This window comes from Theropithecus gelada, chromosome 11 (genome assembly GCF_003255815.1).
Source record: "Theropithecus gelada isolate Dixy chromosome 11, Tgel_1.0, whole genome shotgun sequence".
Lineage (NCBI taxonomy): Eukaryota > Metazoa > Chordata > Mammalia > Primates > Cercopithecidae > Theropithecus > Theropithecus gelada.
This window is the reverse complement of record NC_037679.1, coordinates 101,028,606-101,041,853: the sequence shown is the minus strand read 5'-3', so window position 1 is coordinate 101,041,853 and position 13,248 is coordinate 101,028,606. Positions and strand designations below refer to the sequence as shown.

General features: G+C 46.8%; 1 protein-coding gene across 1 annotated transcript in view; it reads right to left on the bottom strand.

The window, feature by feature from the left end:
* The window catches only part of CRACR2A (calcium release activated channel regulator 2A), a 131,596-nt gene that overhangs the window by 46,482 nt on the left and 71,866 nt on the right, over positions 1 to 13,248 (bottom strand). The window contains exon 7 of the mRNA XM_025402662.1: positions 12,505 to 12,651. Coding sequence (XP_025258447.1) covers positions 12,505 to 12,651 — 147 coding nt within the window. The remainder of the gene's footprint in view (positions 1 to 12,504; positions 12,652 to 13,248) is intronic.

The following is a 13,248-nucleotide window of genomic DNA, read 5'->3' as shown; positions in this document are numbered from 1 at the left end:
AAGCAGATACAGTTTGAAGGAACTTTCAGAAAGCAAGATGATTTCTCTTGGTCCCTGGAATTATCTTCCTGTGTTTGAAGAAACTCAGATGCTAGATGGTAAATGATATCAAGGAAAACTCTGGACAGAGATTCCAGCTATATAAATACTGTAAAACTAATAAAATAAGATGAGAGAAACTTAAACATTGATTTGGCTCTGCTAAAGCAATTCATATAAAGTTATTCATATAAATGGCTTACCATTTATTTCTAATAACCATGCAGGGCATTAATTCTATAATATAATTAAGTGTGCTATATTAACTTTGATCTATGTCTTATTTGATTAAATTAACACACTCTAAGTTTTTCATGCTTGCATACCAGCTTGCTGGTATGTGAATTAAGTTATTTTACAAGCCACTAAAAAATAACTGGCAGGAAGATAGATACAGTGTTTGAAGAGTGCCTCCTCCTAGCCCTCACTCACAAAGGCTAGGCCTACTGCAAAGAAGCGCTGGGATTCCAGGTGGGCATCCGAGATCCTGGGCCCAACCAGACTCATATATGCAACCAAGCTTTTGGAGAGCTGGCCTGCTGTGAGACTCTCCAGGTTTGAACGACTATGACAAGACTGGGTTAGAACACACTAATCCCAGGAATGGGGAAGATTAAGGTGCTGTGCGTACCAGTCATGTCACTAAACCAGTGCAGGGATGAGACGACTTGCATTCGGATCCCAGAACCAGCTCCATTCCTCAGTGTGACCTTGGGTAAGTGCTCTGACCTCCTCACATCCTGGGATGGTACCTGCCCTGTGTTCCTCCCTACGTTGTCATAAAGAACACACGAGAGTGGATGTGGAAAGTGTCAGAACCACAGAGCCCTCAGTCAATGTAAGGGATGATTTATTGTTGTCATTACAATCACGGGCTGTGGAGGGCAAAGGGCAGTGCTCCCCAAGGGGAAGAGCCTTGGTTTCAAGGATGAAAGACCTGCTGGGTTTGGAAAGGCTGATGCAATTGGGAAGATGAAGAAGAAATAGCTCAGTCAATAAAAGTGCCTGTCAAACCAATCCATTAGAGACCCAGACTGTGTGTGAGCAGGAGCCAGCAGCCAGGAGCCCGTGTCTGCAGGAGCCCTGCAGTGGCTGTGCGGGCAGTGGCAGCAAGAGACACTGAAAAGATGTGCACATATGGTGAGTCACATTCAGCAAGGCTCGCCACATTCTGCCATCAGGGGAAAGAGACAACTCATCATGTTTGCTCATCATATACATCCTTGTTGCCACAATTTCTAAAATCACTTATATTGCCTAATGCATATAAACAGACTTTGAAGTCTTCTCTGTGAAGATTTTGCCATCTATTCCAACCCTCATGACCCCTTCTCTGAACTCTGATGACAGCAGATGTCTTCATTTGATCATTTAACAATTAATCTTAAATAGTCCTGAACAACTGTTTCATTTGGGTTCGTGTTGTCTCAATTAGATTATAAACACGCAGGCATTTATGTCACCCGCAGGGCCTGAACTCAAAATGTTAATGCCAAAAACCTGTAAAAACTCAATTTACAATTTTGGGTACCAAACTCAGAAGCTCATGGACCATTTTGAGGGAACACTAGATACCATGTGAGTTAAAGAACTTCAGAGTTGGAAGGTCTATCTGATCTAACTACCTGTTTCTCCGGTGTTAAAAATCTTGTGATAATACCATGTCAAGTACTTACCCAGACTAGGTTAGAATACACCCAGTGACAGGGAACTTGCTGTTTCTCTAAGTAGTTATTTCATCTTTGGGATATTCTGGCTCACAGAAATCTGTCTTTCCACGACCTTACTCTTCTGCATAAAAGCCTTTCATGTATTTCAGAACGGCATCAAGACTTCAAGGGTTCAGGTCAAACCTCTCCACTTCCTGCAACTGTGTCTCACGTGGATTTTTTACAAATCCCTTTACAATTCCCTTCATGCTTCTTCAAATGGGCTGCAATGATCTTTCTCAAGCTATGGGAGTGCCAAACTGAATGTCCAGTGTATGAGTCTGATGTGTGCAGATTAGAGCTATTTCCTCTCTTGTTCCAGATGCTGCATAACTATTCATACAGCCTAAAACCCCATTAACTTTTCTTGGCAGCCACATTACAGTGGATGTGTGCTGAACCCATTTGCCAACTACAATCTCTAAATCTTAGGTCTGTGTGATCATTTTTGTTTTAAAGATGGTACTACTGAATCGTATCTCCTCTACTTTGTGCTTCTGCCATTGGCGTTTTGAACACAGAGCAACATCTCAAATGTAATTCTGTTAGATTTTGTGTTTGCTAGTTCTAGTCCATCTTTCCAGCCCGTCACTATGCTAACAGGTCTCAGTTGGTCATGTGGTGTATTCAGTGACTTTCCAAGTTTTGTTGACATTTTAAATCTTCAATCAGGATGCAGGCTAAATAATCTGTAATGTTGGTTTTTGTCATTTAATGTATCTGAGAGTTATTTAAAAGGCAGTTTATTAAAAAAGGTACAAGCTATTGGTTTCTAGTTTTATTATATTATACAAAGAAATGGTTTTGGAATCTATTGGTTATCTTTCCTCTGTAGCCACAAACATGACCAATTTTTGCACAGCTTCTATGAGAGGGACATATATTCTATTTGTAAGGCACACAATTCTATATTCATCTCTAAAGTGTGTTCATTGATGGTTTCACATACTTTAATCTTCCACGTACTTTTGCCTAACTAATGTGTCAAATCTGAAGCAAATTTGTTAAAGTCTAAAGTCTTTTTTTTTTATTTTATTAAGTTTTCTTTATTTTTTCTAAAAGCTTCTGCCATATGTATCTTGCTGTTGTGTTATTTGGTGCATAAAGCTTAATGTATGTTGTATCTTCTTTATGGATGGAACTTTTTTCATTACTTCAAAATATTCCCTTTTTATCTTCCTTTACTCATGCCATTGGAAAAATGTTAGACAAAATGAGGACCACAATCTGTAGCAGAGACCTCTGAGATGTTCATTAGTGACATGTAGGCATAGCCATTCAACCTGTCTTCTCTTAGCCATTCTCAAAACACTCCTTCTGGCTGGGCACAGGGGCTCACGCTTATAATCTCAGCACTTTGGGAGGCCAAGGCAGGCAGATCACCTGAGGTCAGAAGTTCAAGACCAGCCTGACCAACATGGAGAAACCCCCTCTCTGCTAAAAATACAAAAAGTAGCCAGGTGTGGTGGTACACGCCTGTAGCCCCAGTTACTCAGGAGGCTGAAGCAGGAGAATCACTTGAGCCCAGAAGGTGGAGGTTGCAGTACACCAAGATCCCACCACTGCACTCCAACCTGGGTGACAGAGTGAGACTCTGTCTCAAAACAAACAAACAAACACTTCTTGACCTGGCTCCCAGAACTCAAGTGGTATCTATTTAATTACTCCATTTTCTACTATCTGACCCTAATCATTTTGAGTTACATAATGTGGGAGAGACGAAGAAGAGGTAGATGAAAGAGGAGTGAGGGCAAGAGACATGAGTTCTCAGTGGAACAGAAGGACACATATGTGGAGGAGCCAGAGTTAGCAACAGTCATGAGCACTAATATTTATCCTCCCCGTCCTTTTGTTTCCCCGTGATAGCTGGGTAGTTCTTCCGGCAGGTTTCAGGGCAGTCTAGGTCATAGACCCTTTGCTGACACGCATATGGTTGCCTCAAAGTTTATTAGATCCAGAATTAAAAGGTCTGGGTTCAAGTCTCGGTTCTGACATTTACAAACTTTCTGGCCTTGGATAAGTCACGTTACCTCAGTAAGCCTGAAGGGTTCTATATCTGAAAAATCAGTTGGTAATACCTACTTTAGATAGAAGTTGTGAAGATTAAAAAAGATAATGCGTGTGGACGTGTCTAACACCATAAGATGTATTTAATAAATTCTAATTAAATAAGTTTTCTGATTCTCCAGAGGCCAAGGACCCCATCTGAGAGTCACTGCTCTATAGATGTCAGCCAAGGGTCAAGTAGAAACTGGGGGGTGGAGGATCAAGTGGCAGCTTGGTGTATGTGGTGTGAAGAAATGTGGGCAGGAATGGTGAAGGAGTTGGGGATAGAAGACACAGGGGTGGATAAAACCTGAGGAGGCTCAATAGAGAAGACTAAATGTGGAAAGAGACGTCCATACATTCCACTGAAAAGTGTTGATTAAGCCCTTCTTACAGTATGACCCTGGGCAAAATACTTTACATTGAAGTTATACTCTCTGTATAATTTAGCATCTAAGAATATCGAGCCCAATGCTATAGTGGCAGGGAGGAAAGGAACAGACAGAAGAAGCCATGCACCATGAGGTAGACCCAAAAGAACCCTCCTAGGTTCTGTCTGACGGTCATCCTGTGACCTCAGAGCCCTGCTAGGGGGAAGTGAAGGAAGCTGCCCGCTCTGGTGGTGGGGAGGATGGTGGAGTTCTCAGGGGAAAAGCTAAGAAGAGGTGAGTTCAGAATAGGGAGATTTTCAACAGCAGGGGGGAGAGAGTAACAGTGAGATACTGCGGATGCCATATGGGCAGTGATGGACCGGAATGAATGAGTCCTACTGAAAACCCAGGTCCAGCTCAGGGGATTAAACATCTTCATCCGAGATGTCTGGTTCTGGCAAATGTCCCTCTCTAAAGGATGTGTGTGTGTGTGTGTGTGTGTGTGCACGTTCACGTGTACGTCTGGTGCTGGGTTACTGGGGAGTTAAGGATGGGAGGAGGATGGGATGTGTGAGAAGGATGTAGAGGTGAAGAATTCATGATTCTAATGTAAATACAAAGCGTAGCTTCTGAGAGGCCTTTACAGATAATTTGCAGGGAACTAGAAGGTGAGATGTAGTTAGCATTAACTTATCCTGCCAGCCTCCCACAGGAACTGTGAAAATTAATTAACCTTCACAAAGTGCTGTGCACACTGAGAGTTAAGGTGCTACGCCAGAGCGAAGCATTAATACTCAACATCACTGGAGCTCCAGCTAACGGCACATAGGCCAAGGCCTTCCTGCTGTGGAATACTGCTTGGTCAAAAGATTTTCTTCGTGCTTCTCCTCTCCTTTGTCCTCCCTTTTAAATAAAATCTGTTGGGATTTCAGAGGGTCTTAGAAAGTCGTCCATTCCCCTGCCTAGGTTGTAGGCAGGGGTGTGCTGAAATCATTCCAAGAAAAATGTAGTTTCTGCCGGTTGTAAATGAAAGTGTAGGCTTGGCCTTGGAGAGAGGAAATGGCATTTCTCTACAATTTAGGTACATTTCAGGAGCTTGAACTCAAGGCAGAGTTTCAGAAGTGGCCATTGGCCTTGGAGAGTTGTCATTCTGATTGTATGTGTGTCTTTGAGGCTGTGGTTTGATCAATTACGTCTCCTGGTTTGCAAAGTTTCGGCAAAGGCAGATGCAAAGAGGAGAATCCCTCCTCCCCATCACAGAATGAAAGCTTATAAAGCTCATGTACTCCCTACATCTTTGTTTTTCAAGTGAAGAAAATGAGGATCAAAACAGTGAAGTAACCAGATTTCCAAAGGTCAGAGTAGCGGGCAGAATCCAAGCCTTGACTCGGGTCCCGTGGTTCCATTCACATCACCACAATGTCTGGCCCAGCAGCCTAGGTTGTAAAATAGATAACTCCACATACTTGCATTTAGAATTGTCAGGTGTCCACATTACACCTGGAATCTGTCAACTGGGGAGTGAGCACGAACTGGAGCAAGGTATGGGGGCCAATAGTCCGCACTGCTATGGTCAAAGAGAGGCAAGATTATGGGAGGGGCTTGACTCCTATTCCCCCATGTTACCCACATTCCCTCCCACTCCCTGCCCAACATGCTGATGACAGAATGAAGACCCTCGACTAGAGAAGTCTCAAGAAGTCTGCTCTTTGCAAGAGAAGAACATGGAAGCAAATTTAGCCTCAGTCAGTTTTGTACTTGGAATGGGAATGGTAAGCAGGGTTTTGGACTCCCCAGTGCCCTCTGCCACCTTCTTCGGGCAGCTGCAGTCCTCTGACAGCTGAGAAGCTCCCACTAGAAAAATCCTGTTTAGAGTTTTGTTCCCCTGAGATCAGTCTATCTCGGTCTCTGTAATTATCTGCTTATCTCTGTCTCTCTCTGTCTCCATCTCTCACACACACACGTGGGCGCATGCACGTGCACACACATACATGCATGACTAGAGTAGAGCTGAATGAAAGGAAAATGTAAGAGTTTGTGGAAAATTCTGCAAAGACTGTGAAATTGCCAATTGGATTTTCAAGATGGATGGTCTCTTCCAAATTAGATTCTGCTGCCTGTATAAACCAACTTTGCAGTTTTATCCCATTCTATAAAGCAAACCGTTTTTTATTAGTCGGGTTTACAAATCACGCCCGTGGTGTACCCAGAGCACAAACAGTCCTCACTTTCCAATTTGCTCTCAGGGCAATGTTAACAATGTGCTCAACATAATAATAAACCCACAGAAGACATGCATTCGATTAAGTCACAACCTCGTCACCTACAGTCCCCGCCGAGAACTTCACCCTAACAATAGGGCTAGCATTCCAGATTGGAAGGGCACCCGGGGATGTACCTTGTGCTGGCTGATTGATTCTGGAAGAACTGGCTAGAGCAGCATTTCTCAAAGCGTGGTCTACAGCCTGCCTGTATCAGAACCGCCTGGGATGTGTGTTATGGTGCACGTTCCTGGGTCCCTTCCCTGAGACACACCGATTTAGACTCTCTAGGGGAGAGGGAACTACCTTTTAATTTAAAAATCCTCTGGTAAATCTAAGCAACCTACCATTCGAGAACTATGAAGCTGAGGCCTTCCCCAAGGCCACGAAGAACTCTGTGGGATGTAAGGGCCACCTGCCAGGAATATGATGCTTGATTTGCTGCCCTATCTGGAGGCAGGGCCAGCGATGTGATGACATCTCTTCCCTGAAAAGCTTCGGGGACAGCTGCCTTGTCCTCCAGGCTCCACAACATAGGCTGCCGATCCTCAGGCTTGTGTGGGGGTGCAGGCCATCATAGCTGGGGCTGCCTGTCAGTCTGTAGGGTGCATTCCTCCTGGTCTGGACACCTTCCCAGAGCCCAGGGAATCACTGCAGACAGGAAGTGGCTGAATAGCAGCTGGTAGTGGCTGCAACTTAAGAGCCTGTGAGCTCCCAAGAAACGGCCTGAGGTCTGATTCAGATGGACAAGGGAACACTGTGCAGATGAGGAGCTGATTCCAAGGAGGGCGTGGGGCCTGCTGCTAAGCTTGTCAAGGCCGAGTATGGTCAACCAATGATGCCAAACAGGCAGCCAGCTGGTATTCCCCAGGCTACAGAGCTGCAGAGGATTGAGTCGGAGCCCTCCCAGAGCACAGCCTGGGGCTGACCTTTGATCTAGAAAGCACTTTCCTTCAGAGCTCAAAGCAGCCCGCTCAGACACTGCCTAATTCGCCCTTGCCCCCATACATTACGAATACAGACGTTAAGCCCCCACCTCAGACAACTGAACTGGCCCCCACTGGGGTGGGACCTCTGGCATCCCAAAGTGGTTCTGGTGAAAAGTCTGGATCTGCTGCTGCCTCCAGATAGCACTGCTCTACATCCCTTGGAGATCTCAAGCTTTTGTTCCAGAAAAAGGTAAACGCAGAGGATGCTTTCCATGGCAAAGACATTCCCAATTCTAAGTTCTCCCCAATGTCTACACTATATCCCTCGTGCTGAAGTGTGAAGACCTCTGCACATCTGCACTGTGAATGCAGAGGGGACTTGCTCAGCGGAAGTCTCACCTTCCTTCCTTGGAGAGAAGTGGAGGCCCAGAAGGGGCTTGAATCTGAAATTTCTTCAACTTCTTTTTTTTTTTTTTTCTTCAGACAGAGTCTCGCTCTGTCGCCCAGGCTGGGGTGCAGTGGCCGGATCTCAGCTCACTGCAAGCTCCCCCTCCCGGGTTCACGCCATTCTCCTGCCTCAGCCTCCCGAGTACCTGGGACCACAGGTGCCCACCACCACGCCCGGCTAGTTTTTTGTATTTTTAGTAGAGATGGGGTTTCACCGTGTTAGCCAGGATGGTCTCGATCTCCTGACCTTGTGATCCGCCCACCTCAGCCTCCCAAAGTGCTGGGATTACAGGCGTGAGCCACCGCGCCCGGCCGCATTTCTTCAACTTCTGTGCAAAAGGACAAGGGTATGGGAGACTGAATGCTCCCAGACTCCTTTCCTGCTCCTATTTCTGATATGTAGGTTAAAAAAACATTCACGGCCGTGAGTGAGGAGGACTCTGGGTTGTTTCTGACAATGCTCCAGGACACTCTGAGGGGTTCTCCTGGCCTCAGCTATCGAGGGCTTGCCTAGCACTCAGCCACCTCAGTTGCCAGCTCCCCCCTCCCAGGAAGTGGGGGTAAATGTGAGGAGGAAGCTGGCGTGGCCCTTTTCCACTCACAGCCGCAGTGCGACCTGGGGGATATGGCCCAGCCTGGGAGGCTGGGGACAGGGAGTGTGTGTCCTGCTTAACCTGCATGAGGCCGAACTCCCCCACAGGTCAGCCTCATTTTCTCTGGCCCTGTGGGAGGAAGGTGTGTGGTCTGCACGAGGAGAAAAAGTAGAGGCTGTGCTGCCCATGGCAATGCTGTCTAATGTTTCATTTGCAGGAGGATTTTCTGGTCTGTCTTGTGCAGAATTTCCAGGCACCTAAGTGCCGTCTCCTTGGTGCAATCACGAACTCCTCAAGGAGAGGGACTCTACGTTCCCTTTGCTTAACTCAGAGCCTGGCATGGAGGGAGTGCTGGTTCGATGCTAGCAACTGGTTACACACAGACTGTTCCCCCGGTGCCTGGCCCGGGGCAGACATGCAGCCGTCATGACCTGAGCTGTCATCCCCAGCATCCGGGATAGGCGCTCATTGAAATGTCATCCACTATAATGAAAAGTGAGCGTGTGGAGGTGCCTGGGAGATATTCTCACAGCTCACCAGAACCCGCTCTTCTCCTCGGGATTCCTCTAGGCTCCCTCCCAAATCAGGCCATCCCCAAGAACTTCCTCCCACTTCCTCTCTAAAACCTGAAAATGTCCCTCCCACAAACAACCTCACACCTCCAAACTCACTTTCTAGATGTCTCAGAATCACTTAACCTCACCCTGAGTCATTTGTAAAGAATCCCATTTTCATATCCTATACCCTGTTGGGATTTCCAGTCTCTTGTTTGACGTCTGAGTTGCAAGTGCCTTTATAGACAGGCCCACCAGCAAGGTGTGACCCACCTTTCTTTAAAAAATAGAAGAGACTGAAAGAGGCTCTAGTAGAAAACATCAGAGATTGCCAATAAGGAAACTGATGCACAGAGAGGTAATGCAAGTTGCCTGAGGTCACACAGCTGGTAAGTGCCAGTGGTTGGGCAGGGGCTCCAGTCCTTCCTGCCTCCTATTTCAGTGCCCTGCTCAATACAGTCTGCAGTTCTCAGGTTCTGCATCTGGAGAATACCTCTGGAATGGGACTGGTCAAAGAGTTCAGTGAGTCCCCAATCCCAACACAGTTCCCTAGCCAGGAGTGGGCCTTGATCAGCTGACTCCAGAGCAGGCATGGCTGGCAGGGATACTGACTGAGGATGGGCATGGAGAGGCTGGAACCTTTGGATGAGCTGGTTGTGCATATGCAGCCAAGAGTGGCTTGACTTTTATCTCAACAACGTTTCAAGCACAATTACTAAATGAAGACAAACCGCTAATAGAGGCCCTTAAAGATGGATATCAGGGCTAAGCAGCTCTCCAGCAAGTCAGGGGCACTTGTTTCTTCCTGCAGAAATGCAGGCCAGCAGAGGAGGTCCTGCAGATGAGATGCAGGCTAAGGCTGGGTAACTGCCCACCAGTTCAGACTGCAATTATCTCCTTAGAGAAGAGAAGAATGGCTTCCTTTCTGGGAGAGACCACTTAACTTTTGCTGTGGCTCCTCCAGGTGATCAGTGCTGGGGGTCAGAGGGGAGAAGGGGTGAAGTGGGGTCAGCAACTAATCCAGTCCCCTCATTTTACAGATAGGAAAACCAAGCCTCAAGAGAGGCCGAGAAATTTGAGCAGTCACAGAGCTAGCTGGTTGCAAAGCCACACATGACTCAAACCCAGAACTCCTGATTCTCAGCCTCCCACTTCCCAAAGCTACACGCTAAGCACCTGGACACCCTGTTAAAATGCAGATTCAGTGGGGCTGGGGGTGAGGTCTGAGACTCTCCATTCCTAAGATGTTTCCAGGTGATGCCAACGTTGCTGGTCCATGGACTATACTTTGAGCAGCAAGTCACTACACTGTTGTCTGGAAGGATACAGGGATCCTTAAACTTAGCCTCTGATTATACTGATGCTCAAACTCTCCATTTCAGCCAGACAAATCCTCTAAGACTAATAAAGATACTTATTTAAAATACTAATAATTATTATTTTGACATTCATTGGATACTTAAGTGCCAGCACTGTTCCAAATACTTACATGCATTATCTCATTTAATACTCAAAACTCTGTGAGATGGATACTATCCCTATCTTACAGATAAGGAAGCTGAGACTCAGAGAGGTTAGGTAACTTGTCCTGAGTTGCACAGCTAGTAAATGGCAGAATCAAGAATCAAACTCAGTTCTGATTCTTTTTTTTTTTTTTTTTGAGATGGAGTCTTGCTCTGTCGCCCAGGCTGGAGTGCAGTGGCTGGATCGCACTGCAAGCTCCGCCTCCCGGGTTCACACCATTCTCCTGCCTCAGCCTCCCGAGTAGCTGGGACTACAGGCGCCCGCCACCTCGCCTGGCTAGTTTTTTGTATTTTTTAGTAGCGACGGGGTTTCACCATGTTAGCCAGGATGGTCTCGATCTCCTGACCTCGTGATCCGCCCGTCTCGGCCTCCCAAAGTGCTGGGATTACAGGCTTGAGCCACCGCGCCCGGCCAGTTCTGTCTGATTCTTAATTAGGTAATAGCTATATAAAAATACACCCTTTAATCCTTCCCTTCTCTGAGCTTTGGGAGCCTCTCCCCAGAATGTTCTAAACAGTCCTCCAGCCAAACTGTGTTTCCTCCAGTGATACTTGGCCTCAGCTTCCTCATAATGCAGAGTCCTAAGAGTCCTTTCTCCCCAGATCTGTGTATACCCAATGGACCTCAACAAGTTATTTTTAGAGTTGAGGTTGGGGAGACACAAGATGAAAAGAAGCCTGGACTCAGAATAATGTGTAAATAGATTATCTACAAGTTATTTTTAGAGTTGAGGTTGGGGAGACACAAGACGAAAAGGAGCCGGGACTCAGAATAATGTGTAAATAGATGATCTACAAGTTATTTTTAGAGTTGAGGTTGGGGAGACACAAGACGAAAAGGAGCCGGGACTCAGAATAATGTGTAAATAGATGATCTACACAGCAAGACACATGGTGATCTCTTCTTGTGCAATTAGAGGCTGCATGCTTGCTCTAAGACTATTTCGGCACAGACTCTGAAACTGCCTTCCAGGCTTTGCTGGAAGTATCTCAATGGAGGAGCAGGTGGTCTGTGGAACTGCATAGCCATGGGATTGTTGAGGATTCCTGCAGAATATGAGCAAATCTCTGGGTGTGGACAAGATTTCGTGGCAGAAGCAGGGGGCAGGGCCTCCTCTGTATGCTTCCAAGCTCTACTCAAACCCAGCCCTGTGTTTTGGCCTCACCTTCAGGGTTATGAACCATCCCTAGTCATACCACGTCTAAGTCCATGTTCACAAAATGCGAGCTCATGGCTGTAAATGTGTGTTAAAGGACTAAGAACAGCATGGCGCCCATAACCATGCATTGATTCTCATGAAGGGACTGGTGTCTAGCGGGCTTGCCCCGGTTTTGTGATATACCTGCCTGTTCTGACTCTGGTTCAGTTCTTCAGCAGCTTCTTCAGATGTTGCTTAACTTGCCTGGTCCTGTCTCCTGGAGAAGTCTTGGAGGCCAATATGGCGGATGAAGATACATGAGGCCGTGATGGGAGAGAGCGGCCAGGAGGAGGGACATTCAGCAGGGCTATAGGTCACCTTACCAAACATGACACCTCTGCAAAGTAGGCTGATCTGGCACTGGGGGATGGCCCAGTATGTTGGGGCCTTACTGCCTGGAGGGAATCAGAGTGATTTTTCTTCTGGTCACGGGCACCCGGCTAGCTCACTCCGAGTCCTGGCTCTACCGTTTACAAGCTGTGCCTTCTGGGGCATACTACTTAACCTTTCTGGGTTTCCAACCCTCCACCTCCAAAATGTGCAGATAATAAATGTGCAAAATGATAACCAGTCCCTACTTCAAAGGGTTGTGGTGAGGACTAAATAAGCTAGTGTATAAAAAGTATTTAGAATAGTGCCTATCATAAAGCTTATAAAGGTGAGAGAGAGCTTAAAAATACATATATCGTGACAGACATACGACCCAGTCCCCACTTTGGCAGACAGCGATAAGGAGGCATCACACAACGTTCTGGCAGAAGATCTAAGAGAAAGGGCACTGTGTGTCTCTTTCACACATAGTTACAGAAAGTGGCTGACACTGGGGTACCCACCTTTTTAGGGCATACTCCAGTTCATTCTTCTCCTCATGGGCTTCTTGGAGCTGGGAGAAGATTCTGGTCAGGAAATCTTCAAAGTTGGATAGCAAATGAGGTTCATCCTTCTTCAGCTGCAGCCACAGCTGCTTGACATCACTTTCACTGCAAGAGAAGTGATGCTCATGTGGAAGTGTGGAAATGAGGCTTCATGGGAAATACAGAGGTTCCCAGACAGGAAACTGACAGCCAGAAACAGTACCGTCAGAATCACCATAAAGATGACAGTAGCTAACGTGGACCGAATGCCTGCTGCATGCGAGGAGCTTCAAGGGTATCAGCTCATTTTGTCCTCACAGTAACCCTATGAGGCAGGAGCTGCAATTACCCCATTTACAGATGAGGAAGCAGGTGAAGAGAGGTGGAGTGAGCTGTCTAAGATCACCCAGCAGTAACTGATGGAGTCAGGGGTCCAGATTGGGCTCTGTCTGACTCCAGTGTTGGCCTCCTTCCCCACCTCGCTCTGCTGCTTCTGTTCTCCTGTGGCCTTCACGATGGGCTCATGGGGCTGAGTGTGCACAGCAACATGCTCGGGTGCATCTCCAAATGCCAGGAGGAAGACAGGACAGGAGCCCAGTGCATGTGAGGACACACGCTATGGAGCTAAAGGAGAGAGCTTGTTGCCTCCAGGAAGGATGGTCCTCACTGCTGAGAGGTAAAGACGTGCCATGTGATGGACGGCAGAGAGCAACTGTCGCTGCA